Genomic DNA, 21183 nt, shown 5'->3' with positions numbered 1-21183 from the left:
CTCAAAAAAACCTCAAGAACTTGGGTGATAGCAAGTTAGTTAAACAGAATATCAGGTATGCTCACATACGCCTAGATTAAGAGTCTTGCGTTAGCCTTAAAAAGCAGCGTTGGGACGCTGCTTTTTAACACCCGCTGGTATTACAAGCCTGGCAGGTACAGGTGTACCGCTCATGTTTTTTCCGTGACTCCAGCATACCGCAAATCCACTTACGTAAATTGCGTATCCTATCTTTTCAATGGGATTTTCCTAAAGACCAATAATACCCAGCGTTACTGTAGGTGAGCGGTAAGGAAAAACTGTGCGTTAGCACCGCAAACCATTACCCGAAAAAACTCGTAATCTAGCCGATAGTTTGGTAAGAAATTAAGGAATTTTATTTTTAGCCCCTTTAAGTTGTAGAAATTATATGAAAATGTGCAAATTACTGCAGATTCTAATGTGTCTAATTAATTTCTAGGGTCAGCATGAAAAACATCTGATCTGGCAAAGTTAAGATAATCATTCCTTAAGTCTCTAGAAATATATTGTTGGAAGTAGAAATTACAAAAGTCTCCCTTCTGAAACTTTCCATGATATTGCTCGGTAAGAATGAGCCATAAAACAACTTGTATTTTACAAGATTTTTCTGAATTTTTTTTTAATATACCACCTGAGTGTAATAAAACTTTCAGAATATATTCAAAGTCAGTACCAGCGCTAGCCATTGCGGGGACCAAGGCAGGAGGACAAAATGGGGCCCCCTTTCTCCCCGCCTCCAACCCTGCCCTGTCTCCGCCTCCAACCCTGACTCATCCCATGCCCTGTCTCTGCCTCCAACCCCGCTCCCAAAGCTTTTAAAATAAAATAAAAATGGGAGAAAAATAATTTAAGGTAATGCACAACATTTTATAAAAGAAAAACATACAAATCCACTCATGTGGAGCACTATAGCATTGTATATATTACAATAAATCATTTGTACTATTGGAACAACTGTTTATGTATATAATGAAGAATCTTGCTGACAATTAGGGACAGTTGAGTTGAACTAGGCTCTATTTTTATGTGTTTTCTTATGATAACAAGAACATTACAGAGACGCCAGGGCCGGCCCTAGCAAGTGCAGGTCCTTAGGCAGAATGACAGCACAGTGACCTCTACCCAGAACAATAAATACTTAAAGGGACACTGAACCCAATTTTTTTTTGTGATTCAGATAGAGCCCCTCTGCAATAAAATGATACCCCTAGCACCTCTGCAATAAAATTATGCTCCCAGCCCCCCTCTGTAATAAATTATGCCCCCAGCAATAAATGATTCCCCCCCTGCCCCCTGCAATAAAATGATGCCCTGAGCTCCCCTGCAATAAATGATGCCCTGAGCCCCACTGGCATAAATGATGGAGTAGGAGAAAGTGCTGCTGACAAACGAGTAAGGGGCTTTACTTTGACAGTACAAGTCCGGTGGCAAGAGCTGGTTATACGAGCCAGGATTCATTATCTAGCGGACAACAGTGTTTCTTAACTGTGCGTACGGATGTGTATTAATATCCATGTACTTTGGCTATGGTTAAGAAGGATTTCTTCTATTCTTTATAGGTAAACTAAGGTGGATTTGATATACAAACTTCCCATGGTCGCTACATTTTGGATTCAACTTTTCCATCAATATCTTGTATCAGAGTTTATGAACTTTCACCCCATCAGTGTATTGATTTGTTATTCAATTATTTTTTAAGCATTTATAAGTATTTTGTGCGTAACATACTGTATGAATTTTGTCATATTGTGCTGGGTTTTTTTCTTAATATTTTTTATTGAGATTATCAGATATAACAATAGTAAAAACTTAGGAAAGATCAATGTACAAATATGATATTATAATTACATCCAATACAATGTAAGTAAAACTACCACATATATGAGTGTAACATGTCTGTTGCACACTAATAATTACTGTTCTGTTTAATTATTTGTGAGTCCTCTAACTATTAGCAGGGTACAATCATGAACCTAATAATAGAAATTATAAGGAGAGGAACTAATATGCTAATTACGATACATTTTTCTACCTCGAGAATAAGTATTATATATCAAGAGCTAGAGTTACAATATATGTATATATATAATAAGTGGTAATATATGAAAATGGTAATATAACACAAGGAACTAGGAATAAGACCTTATTTTTAAATACTAGTTATGATTCCCTATTGTATTCGGGGGATAACTCTTGGACCTGAGAAGTCTAATGAGGAATGACAAGAAAAATGGCATTTGTATAGGCCACTTTTGGGCCTTATGGATGGTTTTAGGTGGGGTAATCAGCGGGCAAGAGCTGCTCTGAGCAGAAAGGGGGCGGAGCCTTTTAGTGTAGGGAAAAAGGATATACATTTCTGTCATAGGAGGTTTCTATACACTTTAAGTGTATATCAAACTAACAAACTGGCCTTTGAATTATATATAATATACATGCATAAAAAAAAACGTACAACCCCCCCCCCCCCAACATATAGGCACAAAATACATAACAATAGAATTTGAAAGTTATAACTAAGCTAACTTTAAAATATAGTAGGTTATCACTTAGGTTTTATGAGTGGTAACATTGTCTGCCAACTGGAGAGCTATTATATGAGTGTGGCTCAGAGATGTGTATAATGTAAAAGTATACCCTTATAATCAGAAGTACCTTATATAACAAGCTGACATATGTCTCAATAACGACAATATATATAGTGAATAGACATTTACAATGTGCGTGTCTGGCACCCTTTTCAAAAAGAGTAATTATTAGTTCCCAAGGAGCAGGGCAAACCTATTTGGCTCTCTTAAGAATGCATATAGGACGCTATTTTGTACATTCTAGGATTGCATATAGGAGCCTCTTAATGTTGATGTGTAAGATAAATCTGCAGTCTTCTAGTAAGCAGACCCTATGTGCATGTACTTCGCACATTAATACTACATTAAGAAGTGGTAGATTCTGGTATCTGAAGAAGTAAAAAAAAAAACGCTGGATGTTGATGTGAGAAATTAGGGTAAGCATTTGAAATCAGCATTAAATAAGTAGGTACATAGAAGGTGCTATTTTTTGTTAAGTAGTAATAAGAACATATAAATATTAATAACTAACCATTATTGTTTAAGTTAGATATAGCCCCCAAAAAAACCATGTTAGTGTATGGGTAGGGAGAGGAGTATTGATATAGCTTGGTATAGAGTATCAGCTGCAGCTTCTAATGTTTGCTAAGTTCCAAAGATTGTAGTAGACCTAGACAAAATTGGTGTACTAAAGCAGCACTCCATAGTGGTGAACAAAATAGACAGAAACTTCAGCTGTGTCCAAACTCATAACTAATACAAGGTATAGCTCTGATGGAACAGACTTATTTAGAAATGGCTAGCTAAGTCGATAGCAGTATTATCAGTAACTATATTGGGCTAGACTGTAAGTATTTTGACTATAGGAGTTGGTTCTTATATCAGTTATATTGTGTTATGGAGCAAGCTCTATTAGTTAATATTTTTCTTGGGTAGTGTGAATGGGAATCCACACTACATTACATCCATAAGCAGTTTTCGGGTATATGCTGAAAGATATAGTGCATGCTCTCAAGCCTATTAGTCAGCTCCAATGTATTGCTCTTATATAGATCTAAATATACAGTAGGATATTTCTAAATACTTAATATTATAGGCTTATTCGCTTTCTCAATTATTGAAATCCCTCTAAACATATAATATGCTAACAGTATCAGCCTATATATAGTAGTACTATCCATTTTCATGTCTCTGCTGAGTAACATTGTGTATGATCTCTCTTAGTTGGTAAATGTGGATTGCTCTTATATGGGTCTAAGTATAAAGAAGAATATTGCTAAATACATAAAACTATAAACTAATTAGCTTTCTCAGTAATCAACAGACCTGTAAATATATATATATATATATATATATATATATATATATATATATATATATATATATATATATATATATATATATATATATATACAGGGAGTGCAGAATTATTAGGCAAGTTGTATTTTTGAGGATTAATTTTATTATTGAACAACCATGTTCTCAATGAACCCAAAAAACTCATTAATATCAAAGCTGTATAGTTTTGGAATTAGTTTTTAGTTTGTTTTTAGTTATAGCCAATTTAGGGGGATATCTGTGTTTGCAGGTGACTATTACTGTGCATAATTATTAGGCAACTTAACAAAAAACAAATATATACCCATTTCAATTATTTATTTTTACCAGTGAAACCAATATAACATCTCAACATTCACAAATATACATTTCTGACATTCAAAAACAAAACAAAAACAAATCAGTGACCAATATAGCCACCTTTCTTTGCAAGGACACTCAAAATCCTGCCATCCATGGATTCTGTCAGTGTTTTGATCTGTTCACCATCAACATTGCGTGCAGCAGCAACCACAGCCTCCCAGACACTGCTCAGAGAGGTGTACTGTTTTCCCTCCTTGTAAATTTCACATTTGATGATGGACCACAGGTTCTCAATGGGGTTCAGATCAGGTGAACAAGGAGGCCATGTCATTAGATTTTCTTCTTTTATACCCTTTCTTGCCAGCCACGCTGTGGAGTACTTGGACGCGTGTGATGGAGCATTGTCCTGCATGAAAATCATGTTTTTCTTGAAGGATGCAGACTTCTTCCTGTACCACTGCTTGAAGAAGGTGTCTTCCAGAAACTGGCAGTAGGACTGGGAGTTGAGCTTGACTCCATCCTCAACCCGAAAAGGCCCCCAAGCTCATTTTTGATGATACCAGCCCAAACCAGTACTCCACCTCCACCTTGCTGGCGTCCGAGTCGGACTGGAGCTCTCTGCCCTTTACCAATCCAGCCACGGGCCCATCCATCTGGCCCATCAAGACTCACTCTCATTTCATCAGTCCATAAAACCTTAGAAAAATCAGTCTTGAGATATTTCTTGGCCCAGTCTTGACGTTTCAGCTTGTGTGTCTTGTTCAGTGGTGGTTGTCTTTCAGCCTTTCTTACCTTGGCCATGTCTCTGAGTATTGCACACCTTGTGCTTTTGGGCACTCCAGTGATGTTGCAGCTCTGAAATATGGCCAAACTGGTGGCAAGTGGCATCTTGGCAGCTGCACGCTTGACTTTTCTCAGTTCATGGGCAGTTATTTTGCGCCTTGGTTTTTCCACACGCTTCTTGCAACCCTGTTGACTATTTTGAATGAAACGCTTGATTGTTCGATGATCACGCTTCAGAAGCTTTGCAATTTTAAGAGTGCTGCATCCCTCTGCAAGATATCTCACTATTTTTTACTTTTCTGAGCCTGTCAAGTCCTTCTTTTGACCCATTTTGCCAAAGGAAAGGAAGTTGCCTAATAATTATTCACACCTGAGATGCACATCAATATGCTTAATTGGTAGTAGGCTTTCGAGCCTATACAGCTTGGAGTAAGACAACATGCATAAAGAGGATGATGTGGTCAAAATACTAATTTGCCTAATAATTCTGCACTCCCTATATATATATATATATATATATATATATATATATATATATATATATATATATATATATATATATATATATATATATATATATATATATATATATATATATATATATATATATATATATAAACAAATTAACAGTGTCAACTGATATAATAGCACTTGTGAAACTAATAAAATATCTTAATATAGCACTAATACAGACTAGCTACTATTGGGTGCTTGAGTCAAAAAGAGTCCGTTACTAGCCCACACCAGCGCGATGGCTGTTTGAGATCCGACTCAATCGTCCTTTTTTGAGAGAAATATTCATAGTTATGGAGTTGCAGCCATAGGAGGATTTCCTGTATTGTTTCCATTTACCAGCACCACCAGCATGTTAGTGTTCCAGAAGAGAGCTATGTTTGGGAAAAGAAGCCTCATAATTGGAAGTTTTCAGTAGTTGCACTGAACACAAAGTCTCATGTTGTATTTGTAAAGAGCCAAGGTGAGCCGTATCCGATGGAAGACCAAAAGCTCTCTCAGGCTGTGTAGTACTAGAATCAGAGAGGGCACAGGAGGGAGAGGTGAAAGAGTCATGTTGTTGCAGCTCCGGTCTCCTATGCACCATGTGCTCCTCCATCCACAGTGAGCAATCATCAGAGAAACTTAATCTGCAGGTTGTTAGGTTGTGATAGTGAGAGGGGATTGTGTGAATAACATCCTCCCCCTGTCGAGTCTTCCTTGAGTTTGTTGCGGTAAAGCTGTCTCGATTGTAGTAAGCATTATTGGCGGCAGCTGTGTAGAATCTGAGTCAGGGTATCTGGTATCTCTCTCTTTAGCCACAGACCGAATCGTTGTGATAAGGTCATTGAATTTGCCCACCATTTGACTTTCAAGTGCATTTAGTAATGTATGTAGGGTCGCGTAAAACTCATCCATACATAAAGTAGTGGGAAAGGAGTTGCATGGTATCTGTGCTGCAGGTATAATAGGTATCCAAGTCTCAAGATTGCGTCTTTTACAGTGTGTCTGTTCTGAAAGTTTTGGACCAATGGCGTGTGAGCAAGGCTGTCTCTCTGTTTTCTTCAGTTTTCATATGAAGAGGATCTGGGTGCTTCAGTTAGGGTTTAGAATCGATATTGAATCAATATTATGTGATTAATCCCCAAAATTAGATCTTATATTATGGAGCTCCCTGGGAACAAGTCTGGCTGCTTTAGTAGTTGGCTTCGCCCTCCCCTCATATTGTGTTTTAATGTGTTATATTGTTGAATTTTTGTCATATTGTGCATTTTGTTTTTTATCTTTTTTAAGTATTAAATAGGAGATTTGACTTCATCCATATAGGGCGTAAGACTATAGATCACTCTTTTTATCACTTTCTACATTCCACATTTTATATACACGTTTTTTTAATGTTCATTTCTTGAGGGCGTTTTTTAACCCAAATTTGATTGCCTGCTGATACAAGTCTTTTAACTCATTGCACATATTATAGATTGATTGTTTTCATAATATTGGTTGTTTTTTATGACCTCATTCCATTTGATTTTATTAATTAATAAGAATCAATTTTATTGAGGAATTTCCTCAAATTTACTATGGAATTATAGTGTTTTTCATTCCCATTGTAATTTGATTAGAATTTCTATTGAACCCCTTCCATCATTTTACACTTTAGCATTCAATTGCACTTTCTAGATTCCCATTTTGTTTTTAGAATAAAATGATGTCCCCAGCCCCCCCTGCAATAAAATGATGCCCCATCCACCCTGCAATAAAATGATGTCCCCAGCTCCCCTGCAATAAAATTATGCTCCCAGCCATAAATGATGCCCCACCATAAAATTATGCCCTCAGCCCCCCTGCAATACAATTATGCCCCAGCCCCTCTGCAATAAAATGATGCCCCCAGTCCCTCTGCAATAAAATGATGCCCCCAGCACCCCTACAATGAAACAATGCCCCCAGCCCCTGCAATAAAATGATGCCCTTAGCCCCCCCTGCAATAAATGATGCCACCAGGCCCACTGCAATAAATGATGCCCACAGCAATAAAATGAAGTGCCCAGGCCAGCCCCCCTGCAATAAATGATGTCCCCAGCCCCACTGCAATCATTGATGCCCCCTGCAATAAAATGATGCCCAGCAATATAATGCCCCCCCGCAAAAAAAATAATTACATTTTAAAGAAAATTTTATTTAAAAAAACATAACCTGACCTGTCTGAAGTTGGGCCTCCCTGTGGGACCGTCGCATGCATCACCACCGGTAGTTCTGCCCCTGGCCCCTGCTGTTACTGCTCATGGCTGTGCCTGCTTTGATGTTGAAGCTTCTTCAGCTTCTCACACGCCACAGTCATGTGACTCCTCACCTCCAGTCACCACCCTCTCCGAGTCAGGAGTTCCCTGGCTGCTGATTTAAAAAAATGGAGCCAAAAATATATTTAAAAAAAATAGCAGCTTTTTTTTTTAAAGTTTAAAATTGCCACAAGCACGGGGCCCTAGGCGGCCGCCTCGCTTGCCTTGCCCTAAGGCCAGCCCTGTTAATAGTTTATTTGCTGAAATTACTTTTCAATGGCCAAACTTACATCACCGCCTGATTTTGAAGTAACCAATCCAGACATACTGGAGTAGACATTGCTTACCACTTTCACATTGTTAGAAAAGCTTAAATTGTTTTGCAGTATCTTATCACCCCTGCTTAGGCCAGTTATGGACAGATACAGGGAGTGCAGAATTATTAGGCAAGTTGTATTTTTGAGGATTAATTTTTATTATTGAACAACAACCATGTTCTCAATGAACCCAAAAAACTCATTAATATCAAAGCTGAATAGTTTTGGAAGTAGTTTTTAGTTTGTTTTTAGTTATAGCTATTTTAGGGGGATACCTGTGTGTGCAGGTGACTATTACTGTGCATAATTATTAGGCAACTTAACAAAAAACAAATATATACCCATTTCAATTATTTATTTTTACCAGTGAAACCAATATAACATCTCAACATTCACAAATATACATTTCTGACATTCAAAAACAAAAACAAATCAGTGACCAATATAGCCACCTTTCTTTGCAAGGACACTCAAAAGCCTGCCATCCATGGATTCTGTCAGTGTTTTGATCTGTTCACCATCAACATTGCGTGCAGCAGCAACCACAGCCTCCCAGACACTGTTCAGAGAGGTGTACTGTTTTCCCTCCTTGTAAATCTCACATTTGATGATGGACCACAGGTTCTCAATGGGGTTCAGATCAGGTGAACAAGGAGGCCATGTCATTAGATTTTCTTCTTTTATACCCTTTCTTGCCAGCCACGCTGTGGAGTACTTGGACGCGTGTGATGGAGCATTGTCCTGCATGAAAATCATGTTTTTCTTGAAAGATGCAGACTTCTTCCTGTACCACTGCTTGAAGAAGGTGTCTTCCAGAAACTGGCAGTAGGACTGGGAGTTGAGCTTGACTCCATCCTCAACCCGAAAAGGCCCCACAAGCTCATCTTTGATGATACCAGCCCAAACCAGTACTCCACCTCCACCTTGCTGGCGTCTGAGTCGGACTGGAGCTCTCTGCCCTTTACCAATCCAGCAACGGGCCCATCCATCTGGCCCATCAAGACTCACTCTCATTTCATCAGTCCATAAAACCTTAGAAAAATCAGTCTTGAGATATTTCTTGGCCCAGTCTTGACGTTTCAGCTTGTGTGTCTTGTTCAGTGGTGGTTGTCTTTCAGCCTTTCTTACCTTGGCCATGTCTCTGAGTATTGCACACCTTGTGCTTTTGGGCACTCCAGTGATGTTGCAGCTCTGAAATATGGCCAAACTGGTGGCAAGTGGCATCTTGGCAGCTGCACGCTTGACTTTTCTCAGTTCATGGGCAGTTATTTTGCGCCTTGGTTTTTCCACACGCTTCTTGCGACCCTGTTGACTATTTTGAATGAAACGCTTGATTGTTCGATGATCACGCTTCAGAAGCTTTGCAATTTTAAGAGTGCTGCATCCCTCTGCAAAATATCTCACTATTTTTGACTTTTCTGAGCCTGTCAAGTCCTTCTTTTGACCCATTTTGCCAAAGGAAAGGAAGTTGCCTAATAATTATGCACACCTGATATAGGGTGTTGATGTCATTAGACCACACCCCTTCTCATTACAGAGATGCACATCACCTAATATGCTTAATTGGTAGTAGCCTTTCGAGCCTATACAGCTTGGAGTAAGACAACATGCATAAAGAGGATGATGTGGTCAAAATATTCATTTGCCTAATAATTCTGCACTCCCTGTATTTTAAATAGTGATATTATTAGCTTGATACTTTTGTAAATAGCCTGGATATTTTTTTCTTGGAGAGAGTTTTTTTGGCTCATAGGTGTTTGACAAGTAATATCAAAAGTTCAGTAAAGTGATATTTCTTATTTGCATTTTTCCCCCTAAAAGTTGCCCTGCGTGTTTAATCAGTTAGAACTTGAAACATCTCCCAATAGGTTTGAGTAAGAAGTGAACTACAAGCTAGGTTTGCCATAAAGTCATGGTTATTTTTACTATAATGGTGGCAACCGTAAGATTTGAGGTAATTTTAGCACACTGTTTTTGCTTCCACCATGGTAATATTGCATTGGACTTGAAAAGAAAAAAATGGAAAAGGTATTGGGTATTTGAAAGAATATATAATACCAACAAAGTGAAACAGTGACTATAATTTCTGCTAGATTAAGTCTTATGCTGAGAATAAAATTACATTACACAAATCGATTAAACCATTTTCTGATTTTTTTCTCTCTATAACAGACTGTGTGAGGTTCTTAATCTAGACCCAAGGCAGGTCCTGATTGCAGAGGTTATCTTCACAAACATTGGGGGAGCAGCAACAGCTGTCGGGGATCCACCAAACGTGATCATTGTTTCCAATCAGGAAATGAGGAAAGTGGTATGTATTATCTATTTACTAATATTAAGATAAACCTTTGACTTTGATGGATTTCTGATATTAGAAGAGCTTTGAGAAAGTTGACTCTTGATCTTTTTATTTTTAAGATTTGAATACTCTATATTGATTCCTAGGTATATTTGTTTATATATATTGTTCTTATATTATAATAGCCATATGGTAAGTTGTATATCTCTGATTCTTTTCTATAACTTAAAAAAAAAAAACACTTGTAATTGTTCCATTTGGTAAATAATTACATATATGATCTCTCATAAATGTAGCACGTTTGTGAGAGAGCAAACAAGACTTACTACAAGAATGCACACATACACCTTTTTCTTTTATTAAAGCAATTAATAAGCTCTTAGTACATAAGATATAGAATTACATGGTGTCAGAGAACCAGGAACCAGACAGAGACGTGAATTGCTATATTAATCACACCTTTATTAAAAAATAACAAAAAATGAGTTCAAAAGTCAAATGATAAGCCAGGAGTCAAAACCAGGGCTGGAAGTCAGATGACTTAAATAGTAAGTTATGATATCTTAATTCTGGGACTGCAACCTGTTTCTTGCTGATGATGTTCTCCAGTTTGTCCATAAGAGGGAGCCTGGGTGTAGTTAGCAGCGTTAAACACTCTGCAGCAGTTGAGGAGAGAGACAGGTGAGTCAAAGGGGGGTAGTTATCAAGCCGTCAACCTCAAATACGCTGGAATTCCGCAGCGTATTTGTGGCGAGGCTGATTCGCCTTAGTTATCAAAGGCTAGAGACCGGCAAAAGTAGAATTTTGTGACGTAAACTTTGATCCGCCAGACTTAGTCCGACACAGATCGATTCTTACGTCACTCCAGATGTTCCACACACAAGTGCGGCACAATCTGACTACTTTTGCTAGTTATCAAAAAACTAGCAGGTACGCTCGGCACTTTTCCGGCCCAGCGTACCTGGTTTTCAAACCGCCACCCTGGAGGCGGCGGATCCCATAGGAATCAATGGGAGTCTGACCATAGCAAAAGTACAAGTTCGCTGCTGCCAGATATCCCATTGATTCCTATGGGAGATGTCTGCACCTAACATCCTAACATGTTCCCCGAGTCTAAACACCTCTAATCTGTCCCCCCTACACCGCCGCAACTAAATAAAATGATTAACCCCTAAACCGCCTCTCCCGGAGCCCACCGCCACCTACATTATACCTAGTAACCCCTTATCCTGCCCCCCCTATACCGCCGCCCTCTATAATAAAGTTATTAACCCCTATCCTGCCGATCCCGCACCTCGCCGCAAATAAATAGTTTAACCCCTAAACCGCCGCTCCCTGACCCTGCCGCAACCTATATTAAATGTATTAACCCCTAATCTGCCCCCCCTATACCGTCGCCACCTATAATACATTTATTAACCCCTATCCTGCCCCCACTACACCGCCGCCACTGTAATAAATTTATTAACCCCTAAACCAAAGTCTAACACTAACCCTAACACCCCCCTAACTTAAATATTAATTAAATAAATCTAAATAATATTTCTATTATGAACTAAATTAATCTTATTTAAAACTAAATACTTACCTTTAAAATAAACCCTAATATAGCTACAATATAAATAATAATTATATTGTAGCTATCTTAGGATTTATTTTTATTTTACAGGTAACTTTCAATTTATTTTAACTAGGTACAATAGCTATTAAATAGTTATTAACTATTTAATAGCTTACCTAGCTAAAATAAAGAGAAATGTACCTGTAAAATAAAAACTAACCTAAGTTACAATTACACCTAACACTACACTATACTTTAATAAATTATTCCTATTTAAAACGAAATACTTACCTGTAAAATAAACCCTAAGATAGCTACAATGTAATTAATAATTACATTGTAGTTATCTTAGGATTTATATTTATTTTACAGGTAACTTTGTATTTATTTTAGCTAGTTAGAATAGTTATTAAATAGTTATTAACTATTTAATAACTACCTAGCTAAAAGAAATACAAAATTACCTGTAAAATAAATCCTAACCTAAGTTACAATTAAACCTAACACTACACTATCATTAAATAAATTAACTACAAATAACTACAATTAAATACAATTACATAAACTAACTAAAGTACAAAAAATAAAAAAAGCTAAGTTACAAAAAATAAAAAAAATAAGTTACAAACATTTTAAAAATATTACAACAATTTTAAGCTACTTACACCTAATCTAAGCTCCTAATAAAATAACAAACCCCCCAAAATAAAAAAATGCCCTACCCTATTCTACATTAAAAAGTTAAAAGCTCTTTTACCTTACCAGCCCTTAAAAGGGCCATTTGTGGGGCATGCCCCAAAGAATTCAGCTCTTTTGCCTGTAAAAGAAAAATACAACCCCTCCAACATTAAAACCCACCACCCACATACCCCTAATCTAACTCAAACCCCCTTAAAATAACCAAACACTAATCCCCTGAAGATCATCCTACCTTGAGTCGTCTTCACTCAACCGAGCAGCGGTGGAACCGAAGAGGACATCCGGAGTGGCAGAAGTGATCATCCAAGGGGCGCTGAAGAAATCTTCCATCCGATGAAGTGATCCTCCAAGCGGCGCTGAAGAAGTCTTCTATCCAGGCGAGGTCATCTTTCAAGCCGGGTCTTGAATCTTCATCCCGCCGACGCGGAACATCCTTCTTTCCCGACGGACTACCGACGAATGAAGGCTCCTTTAAGGGACGTCATCCAAGATGGCGTCCCTTCAATTCCGATTGGCTGATAGGGTTCTATCAGCCAATCGGAATTAAGGTAGGAAAAATCTGATTGGCTGATTGAATCAGCCAATCAGATTCAAGCTCAATCTGATTGGCTGATCGGGAAAGAAGGATGTTCCTCGTCGGAGGGATGAAGATTCAAGACCCGGCTTGAAAGATGACCTCGCCCGTATAGAAGACTTCTTCAGCGCCTCTTGGAAGATGACATCGCCCGGATGGAAGATTTCTTCAGTGCCGCTTGGAGGATCACTTTATCGGATGGAAGATTTCTTCAGCGCCCCTTGGATGATCACTTCTGCCGCTCCGGATGTCCTCTTTGGTTCCATCGCTGCTCGGTTGAGTGAAGATGACTCAAGGTAGGATGATCTTCAGGGGATTAGTGTTAGGTTATTTTAAGGGGGGTTTGGGTTAGATTAGGGGTATGTGGGTGGTGGGTTTTAATGTTGGGGGATTGTATTTTTCTTTTACAGGCAAAAGAGCTGAATTCTTTGGGGCATGCCCCCACAAAAGGCCCTTTTAAGGGCTGGTAAGGTTAAAGAGCTTTGAACTTTTTTAATGTAGAATAGGGTAGGGCATTTTTTTATTTTGGTGGGGTTTGTTATTTTATTAGGGGGCTTAGATTAGGTGTAAGTAGCTTAAAATTGTTGTAATATTTTTAAAATGTTTGTAACTTTTTTTTTTTTGTAACTTAGCTTTTTTTATTTTTTGTACTTTAGTTAGTTTATGTAATTGTATTTAATTGTAGTTATTTGTAGTTAATTTATTTAATTTATTTAATGATAGTGTAGTGTTGGGTTTAATTGTAGCTTAGGTTAGGATTTATTTTAAAGGTAATTTTGTATTTCTTTTAGCTAGGTAGTTATTAAATAGTTAATAACTATTTAATAACTATTCTAACTAGCTAAAATAAATACAAAGTTACCTGTAAAATAAATATAAATCCTAAGATAGCTACAATGTAATTATTAATTATATTGTAGCTATCTTAGGGTTTATTTTACAGGTAAGTATTTAGTTTTAAATAGGAATAATTTATTAAAGTATAGTGTAGTGTTAGGTGTAATTGTAACTTAGGTTAGTTTTTAGTTTACAGGTAAATTTCTCTTTATTTTAGCTAGGTAAGCTATTAAATAGTTAATAACTATTTAATAGCTATTGTACCTAGTTAAAATAAATTGAAAGGTACCTGTAAAATAAAAATAAATCCTAAGATAGCTAGAATATACTTATTATTTATATTGTAGCTATATTAGGATTTATTTTATAGGTAAGTATTTAGTTTTAAATAGGATTAACTTAGTTAATAATAGAAATATTATTTAGATTTATTTAATTAATATTTAAGTTAGGGGGGTGTTAGGGTTAGTGTTAGACTTAGGTGTAGGGGTTAATAATTTTATTACAGTGGCGGCGGTGTAGGGGGGGCAGGATAGGGGTTAATAAATTTAATATAGGTTTCGGCGGGTTCAGGGAGCAGCGGTTTAGGGGTTAAACTATTTATTTATTTGCGGCGAGGTGCGGGATCAGCAGAATAGGGGTTAATAACTTTATTATAGAGGGCGACGGTATGGGGGGGGCAGGATAGGGGTTACTAGGTATAATGTAGGTGGCAGCGGTGTCCGGGAGCGGCGGTTTAGGGGTTAATACATTTATAAAAGTTGCGGCGGGGTCTAGGAGCGGCGGTTTAGGGGTTAGTAACTTTATTTAGTTGCGGGGGGCTCCGGGGGCACCGGTATAGGGGGTAGAACAGTGTAGATAGTGTGGGTGCTTAGTGACAGGCTAGCAAGAAAGCTGTCAAACAGCCGAAGAGCAGCGAGATCGGATGAGTGATAACTCTCACAGTCCGCTGCTCATCGCCCCGTACTTGGTGCGCTGCTTTTTGACAGCTTTACTTGATAACTTAGGCAAATTTTTTCAGGTCCGCGGCGGCGATGTGAGGCGAGCTTAGGCGGGCGTATTGGGCCGGCGAAGGCAGGAAAGTTGACACGTTGATAACTACCCCCCAAAGTGACAGCTAAGATGAAAAGCAGCAAATAAACTAAATTAGGGGGAAACCCTGACACATGGATCAAGATTTATGAAGCTGCGCAAGGAATCTTTAGAGATCTTTAGTGCGGTCTAGTGACAGCTGCTTCTTAAACTATACTACACCTCTGAGTTGGCGGTTTGCAATCACCCGGACACGTTCGACCAAGGTGATTGACAACCCCTTGCTCACTCATGATTAGCTGTGCATGAGCAAGGGGCACAATTGCACACTGTGGGCTAGATTACAAATGGTGCCCTAACTGTAGCGCAAGTGCAATGTCATTGTTTTTTTTTAAGGCTCCCTAGAGTGTCTTCATCCTCTCTAGCCTCACCAGTCCTTATGTTATTAAATAGTATTTAATAAAATAATGACTGGTGTGGGTAGAGAGGCTGAAGACGCTCTAGGGAGCCTAAAAAAAAAATCTTGTGCTACAGTTAGCGCACCACTCTTAATCTAGCCCTTTGCGTAGTGTGCCATATTAAATAGGGCAGCGTGTAGCTGCCCAAGTTCTGCGATGCTGGTGGACAGTTTCTTGGGAGTTTCCATCTGGCCCTTACTAAATCCCAGCCAAAATTTAGTGTTTTTTTTTTAAATAGTTTGTCTATTAATATACATATTCACTTTTGATATATACATATTTTATAAAAAATTAATTGTTTATCACACATTGCATAATAATTAGATCCTAATAACTGTACACTACTATACATTTATAACTAGATTCCTGATTTGTGGCTTTATGTACAAACACATTTTTATGGTTGCCATCAGTTAGTTGTTGCAAATTAAACTTTGTCAATAATAGGAGCCAAGTAATCTTTTTAGAACATAGTTGGGTAATGCACTGTAAGTGGTGTTTCCTGTAATAAACAAGTAACTGCATCACATATTTATAAAATTTAATGTGAACATTGGAGTTTGCACCAGTGCATTAACTCTGCCCTCCGGCTTTTCATTGCATTAAGCTACTTTTGTAAGTAATGTAAGTTTCTTCTCCTCAACTATTACAAGTGATACAAATAGAAAAAATGACGCATAATTGCTTCAGGTACACTTCGTTTTTATCAGACAGAACATAAAGGGTAGAACAACTCCACATTATCTCAAGCAGTATAAGTTTCTTTGCTGTAACTTTGAAAGGATAATTTAAAGCATTATTATTTCCTGTAAAACCAAAACTGAATGAATTTAACCGCTGGCATAAAACAATCACCTATTAAGTCATCGTTTCACTGCATACAGAGTTTGGTATATTGGAACCTTTATATTAATGGGTCAGTGCATTTCCAGCTGTGCAACACCCAAAGGAAGTTAAATTCCTTGGGGAATGTGCACATGGTCATAGTGGTGTGAGAAAAGCCTCTACAACGCATTCAGTTTTGATAGAAATGTCATGATCAGAAGAGAATTATAATGCTAATTTTATATCTAGAGGACACTGACTGAAGTTTATGCCTTTCATCTTCATATGAGGCCCTATTTATAGGGATTCTCTATTCTCAATTAATTTAGACACATTCTTTCTAGATTACATTCTAGTTTACTTATGTATTCTAGTCACTCACATATTTAATATTCGTCTATCAATGTGTCAACAAATTCTGAAGCCCCCTTTGTACTATACAATAAATGTGGTATAAAAAATAACAAAACACAAAATATGTATGAAATTAGATACAGACGGATCATAGGGCCCTGCTTTGTTAGTGTAAAATTACTGTTCTAATGATACATAAAAACATGATTAAATGATATGCCACTTGGCTTTGTGTAATTGATGAATCTACAGTGATGGCTTGTTCAACCATTCCATTTGTATATGTTGAGTGGTTAGAGATAAATGGAAAATATGGTTTCAACAACACTGCAGTCTGCAAAAGCTGCAGGAAAAATGTGGTATCTTGCTTTTTAACACGCATATACCAAAATAAAGTTTACAAGCCATGTTTAAGGAACAAATATATATATATTAGACAATATAATCTATAAGTCAAACCATTATATATTGTCTTACATCAGAACAGTAGCCAAATATGTAGTTATTTAAAGTGCCATAAAACATTTTGAGTTAAGTGCGGATTATAAATGGGTGAGGTAAAACAGTGTGGAAAAAAAAGAGGAAAAGAGCTTATAAGTATTTTAATAAAATTTCCAAAAATCTGCAAAATTACTTATACTTTAGTGTTGCCAAGTGAAGCCTGCTCCACCCCCCTTATCAGTGTCTTACTCCAAACCCTGAAGTATCATGTAACAAAGTGTGCACGTGAGGATAATTACTTATGCAAGTAAGGAGGTGTTGAGGAGGGACAGTAGGTACTCCTATTGTTTTTTGCCAGTAGTCTTGTTCGTTTCCATGGGTTTAATGCCGCATACTTTGTGAAAGCTTCAGCATTATACTGTGCACTGCATTAGTCAGATGTCATGAGACCCTACCATGCATGTGCATGAGTGCATTCTGCAAAAGCTAGTGCCTGGAGAGCACCTTCCATTTGCTGCAAACAAAACTATGCCTGAATTAAAGAGGTTAATAGGTGTTAAAACAGAAACCGTTTTGCAGGTAAGCTTTGGCGACATTATATTTAGAAACCTATGTTAGTTCATACTGTTTTATATCCCTTTAACTTCCTTTTTATTGTTGATTAAGAAATTCCATTATTTCTTAGCAATATTCCATAGTTGACAATATATATATATATATATATATATATATATATATATATATATATATATATATATATATATATATATATATATATATATATATATAATGTTCAAAGAGAGCACTCTCACCTCCAAAAACAAATGCCAGGGTGCCAGCAGGTAAATATAAGGATAAAGGAAGGCACTCTCTGGTCTTTTTAGTGAGTAACTTTAATGAATAAAGTGTGACGTTTCGGGGACACACTCCCCTTCCTCAGACCTCTGAGGAAGGGGAGTGTGTCCCCAAAACGTCACTTTATTCATTAAAGTTACTCACTAAAAAGACCAGAGAGTGCCTTCCTTTATCTATCTATCTATCTATCTATCTATCTATCTATCTATCTATCTATCCAGTATATATATATATATATATATATATATATATATATATGTATATATATATATATATATATATATATATATATATATATATATATATATATATATATATACATACATATACATATACAGGTGGCCCTCGTTTTACAACGGTTCAATTTACACCGTTTCAGAATAACAACCTTTTTTCCAATCATGTGACTGCTATTGAAAAGCATTGAGAAGCAGTGCATTTATTAAAATAGCCAGTAGGTGGAGCTGTCCGCTTGTGTTGCAGAAAAGCCAAGCAAGCTGAAATTATTCAGGTTAACCAGACCTGAGCTTTCGAGCAGATTTCAAAGGAACAAGATCTTCCTGTCTATAAATCAGTCCAGATTGGAATGCATAGAAAGAACTATTTGCAGAAAAATGCAAGTGAAGTCTGTGTTGTGTGATTCTTTTATTAGGTTTATAATGCTGTTTAGCTAATTTTTTTTGTTCATTTAACTTAGTTTAATTATATATTCTGTGTTGTGTGATTCTTTTATTAGGTTTATAATGCAGTTTAGTAAATTTCAGAGCTTTAAAAAGTAATGTATTAGGTGTTACTTATGACAATTTTGATAGGGGTTTGGAACCTAACTCCCTCACTTCCCATTGACTTACATATAAACTGGGTTTCAATTTACAACGGTTTCGATTTACAACCAGTCCTTCTGGAACCTAACCCCGGTGTAAACTGAGGGCTACATATATATATATATATATATATATATATATATATATATATATATATATATATATATATCACAACTGTGACAATCTATTACAACTGTGACAATCTATATATAAAAATGGACTATTTTGAAAGTAATACTCTTTGGAATTACTTAACCAATCTTGCTCAGAAAATATTTTATTTGATTCCTATCTCTGCCAGTGAAAAATTACTTTTGTATTAGATTTTCTATAAGCATTTTAAACTTTTAGCATCAATTTATGGACTGACAAACTGATGTTGAATTTAAAGTTTTATCCAGTGTCCGTACCGCACTTTTAAAAAAGTCCTTTTTCAATGGGACTTTCATAGCGCCGGTATTACGAGTTTTGCGGGGAGGCCAAAAAGTGAGCGGTACAGCCTAAAATAACAAGATCTGTACCGCCATCTAAAGTCAGTAGTTATGAGTTTTACGCTACAAAGCTGCAACATAAAACTCATAACTAAAGTGCTACAAAGTACACTAACACCCATAAACTAACCCCTAAACCGAGGCCCCCGCATCGCAAATAATAAAATAAAATTATTAAGCCCTATTCCGCCGCTCCCCGACATTGTTGCCACTATAATGAAATTATTAACCCCTAAACCGCCGCCCTCCCCCATCAAAAACACTATTTAAATATAATTACTGTGACAATCTATTACAACTGTGACAATCTATTACAACTGTGACAATCTTATATATAAAAATGGACTATTTTGAAAGTAATACTCTTTGGAATTACTTAACCAATCTTGCTCGGAAAATATTTTATTTGATTCCTATCTCTGCCAGTGAAAAATTACTTTTGTATTAGATTTTCTATAAGCATTTTAAACTTTTAGCATCAATTTATGGACTGACAAACTGATGTTGAATTTAAAGTTTTATCCAGTGTTGTCACTAGCTCAAAAATTATTTGAAAAATATGAAAATAAAAAAGCAAAAAGATGTAATGGTCAGTTGATTGTATACCATTGCTGTTAATGGAGCAAAAAAATATATGGAAAAGGTTTTAGAAGGAAAGAAACACATTTTTTTTTTCATTTCTGACATCAGATAATACACAAGAATGTGTACAATAATAATATTTGAGAATTTACAAGAATATATGTATGACAGCTGTAGGTTATGTGCATATGGCTGTTTCAGTAGCTTCTAGTTCAGTTATGAATATTTAAAAAGTATATTATCTGTATGGAAATACTGAAAAGATTTTTCCTTGAGGAAAATATTTAGAGGATGCAAACCTAATTTTATAATAAATGCACTGTATATAATCTGCACTATATTACAAGAGGTCTGATTACAAAAAAGTTTTTAAAAATTTAAACTGTACTTGACTCATTATGCTCCCTTTTCTTAGGGATTGGACTTTGCAGGATTTACAGGACACATGTCCTTTGGAATTTGTCTGGTTCTCTTAGTATCTTTTCCTTTTTTCCGAATTCTTTATTGGAACAAAAAACTTTACAACAAGGAACCCAGTGAAATCGTAGGTAAAGTCAGATTCTTTTTTTCTTTTGTTTTCTTTAGTTTTGTTTTTATATGTTGGAAATCCAGATTTTATTATATTATATAGTGCTTTTTTTGTAAAAGAAAAGGTGCTGGTACTCAAAAAAAAAAAAAAAAAAAAAGAGGGGGGGGGGTACTCAGTACCGGTGAGTACCCCTACAAAAAAGATATATATATATATATATATATATATATATATAATATTCTATGCTACATGGAATGACAGTGTGAGAATTTATGTATTTGGTCAGTATGAGACGGGGACCTTCTTTGGCACTTGATAATCTAATTATCACACTTTGACAACTGCCATTTATAAGGTTTGAGAAGAAGCCTGATAGAGACAGGGATGATAGAAATATATAAAAACAAAGAAACTTACAGAGCTTGACAGAGCAAGCAAGTAATGGAGAAAATCAGATTAATATAGAGAAGTGAATTACGTACAGCTTGGAAATAAATACATTTAACAGGAAATAAATACATGTAACAGGAAATAAAAACATGTAACATGAAATAAATACATGTAGCAGGAAATAAATACATGTAACATGAAATAAATACATGTAACAGGAAATAAATACATGTAACAGGAAATAAATACATGTAACATGAAATAAATACATGCAACAGGAAATAAAAACATGCAACAGGAAATAAATACATGTAACATGAAATAAATACATGTAA

At 36.4% G+C, this 21183-nt stretch overlaps 1 protein-coding gene across 3 annotated transcripts in view; it reads left to right on the top strand.

Annotated features, from left to right (window-relative positions):
* Positions 1-21183, top strand: part of OCA2 (OCA2 melanosomal transmembrane protein) — a 739048-nt gene that overhangs the window by 446774 nt on the left and 271091 nt on the right. For all 3 annotated transcript variants that reach the window (XM_053707724.1, XM_053707725.1, XM_053707723.1), the window contains exons 14-15: positions 10270-10408; positions 20345-20477. In XM_053707724.1, the coding sequence (XP_053563699.1) occupies positions 10270-10408; positions 20345-20477 (272 nt within the window). The remainder of the gene's footprint in view (positions 1-10269; positions 10409-20344; positions 20478-21183) is intronic.

The sequence above is a fragment of the Bombina bombina genome, chromosome 3 (genome assembly GCF_027579735.1).
Source record: "Bombina bombina isolate aBomBom1 chromosome 3, aBomBom1.pri, whole genome shotgun sequence".
NCBI classification, from domain to species: domain Eukaryota; kingdom Metazoa; phylum Chordata; class Amphibia; order Anura; family Bombinatoridae; genus Bombina; species Bombina bombina.
The sequence above is the reverse complement of the archived record's forward strand: the minus strand, read 5'-3'. Positions and strand labels throughout refer to the sequence as shown.